Source organism: Papilio polytes, unplaced genomic scaffold (assembly GCF_000836215.1).
Source record: "Papilio polytes unplaced genomic scaffold, Ppol_1.0 DF823770.1, whole genome shotgun sequence".
In the NCBI taxonomy this organism is placed as follows: Eukaryota; Metazoa; Arthropoda; class Insecta; order Lepidoptera; family Papilionidae; genus Papilio; species Papilio polytes.
The window spans coordinates 1-1,314 of NW_013525434.1; the positions used below are offsets into that span (position 1 = coordinate 1).

At 37.2% G+C, this 1,314-nt stretch overlaps 1 protein-coding gene across 1 annotated transcript; it reads right to left on the bottom strand.

The window, feature by feature from the left end:
- Nucleotides 1–14: 14 nt before the first annotated feature.
- Nucleotides 15–1,031, bottom strand: LOC106103439 (histone H2A). The gene has a single exon (XM_013283217.1). It carries the CDS (start codon nucleotides 917–919, stop codon nucleotides 545–547), a length of 375 nt encoding a protein of 124 aa, XP_013138671.1. The 5' UTR covers nucleotides 920–1,031; the 3' UTR covers nucleotides 15–544.
- Between the last annotated feature and the right edge of the window lie 283 nt (nucleotides 1,032–1,314).

Here is a 1,314-nt window from a genome sequence, read left to right on the forward strand (position 1 = left end):
ATAAACAATAATAATGTCGAAGTTGTTCATGTTGCAAATAAGTTTTTAAACGAAAATTATTCGAACAAGTCTCGTATAATATCATATCCTATTTTATATCTCGCCGTCTGATTCCCTATATAGAACGTATAGACGACTGTTAAAATATATTAAATTTTATAATCGGCCAAACAGAAGCTTGCGTTTTTTTTTTTATTATATATTACGTACTAATGTATATTAATGTATTATTCATACTAGTTATTACTGACTGTTAATTGTGAACTGTTCCACACGGAGAATACGTAGTAATACTTATATTATTCGCGTTTTATACCATAACAATTATTATAGAGACATTTACGTCCGTCCACCTAAGAAACTGCAATTTTTGTTGCATTGAATATATTTGCGGCCCTCAAAAGGGCCTTTTAATCATAATCAATAAAATAAAAGAAAAATACGGATGTGCGTATGATTTTACATATAACGCAACATCCTACTTCCTTTTATCATTGGTAATATAACCCGCACCGCCGCCGCTAGTGTTCTTTTGTTCACCATCTTAAGCCTTCTTCTCTGTCTTCTTTGGCAAGAGGACGGCCTGAATGTTAGGTAGCACACCGCCCTGTGCGATGGTTACTCCAGAGAGAAGTTTATTCAATTCCTCGTCGTTACGGATGGCGAGCTGTAGATGTCTGGGAATGATTCTAGTCTTCTTGTTGTCGCGAGCCGCGTTGCCGGCCAACTCGAGAACTTCAGCGGCGAGATATTCCATTACCGCAGCGAGATAGACGGGGGCACCGGCACCAACACGCTCTGCGTAATTCCCCTTACGCAGCAATCTGTGAATACGGCCGACCGGAAACTGTAGACCGGCACGATTCGAACGGGACTTTGCCTTTCCCTTCACTTTGCCACCTTTACCGCGTCCAGACATATTTAATATTACCAGTTGAAGTAAGAAAAGAAATTAATTAAAAAAACGTACAATTAGTACGAAGTACGCGCACGAAAGTTGACAAGTTCCGTATAGTAGCGACCGTATTGGGTTTTTTTCAAATTTATACCCACACGAACAACCAACGCGCAGGGGGGTTTAAGCAGCACATGCCGTGTAAATCGAATCAATATATTTTGTAGAATCGGAAAATCGAGGAATAGATTACGTTCGTATTTATAACAGTTGTTATTAAAAAAATATAACATAACGAGAGCATAATTTCGTAATAATTTCTATTGGTTAATTAGGTTAGTATTGCTAGCTAGTAATGAACAAATATTGTAAATTGCTCCCTTGTTATAATATATAACACTAATGATGTTATTATTATT

Coding starts and splice junctions, on each gene's coding strand:
- LOC106103439 (XM_013283217.1), bottom strand. CDS start 919: ATGTCTGGACGCGGTAAAGGTGGCAAAGTGAAGGGAAAGGCAAAGTCC.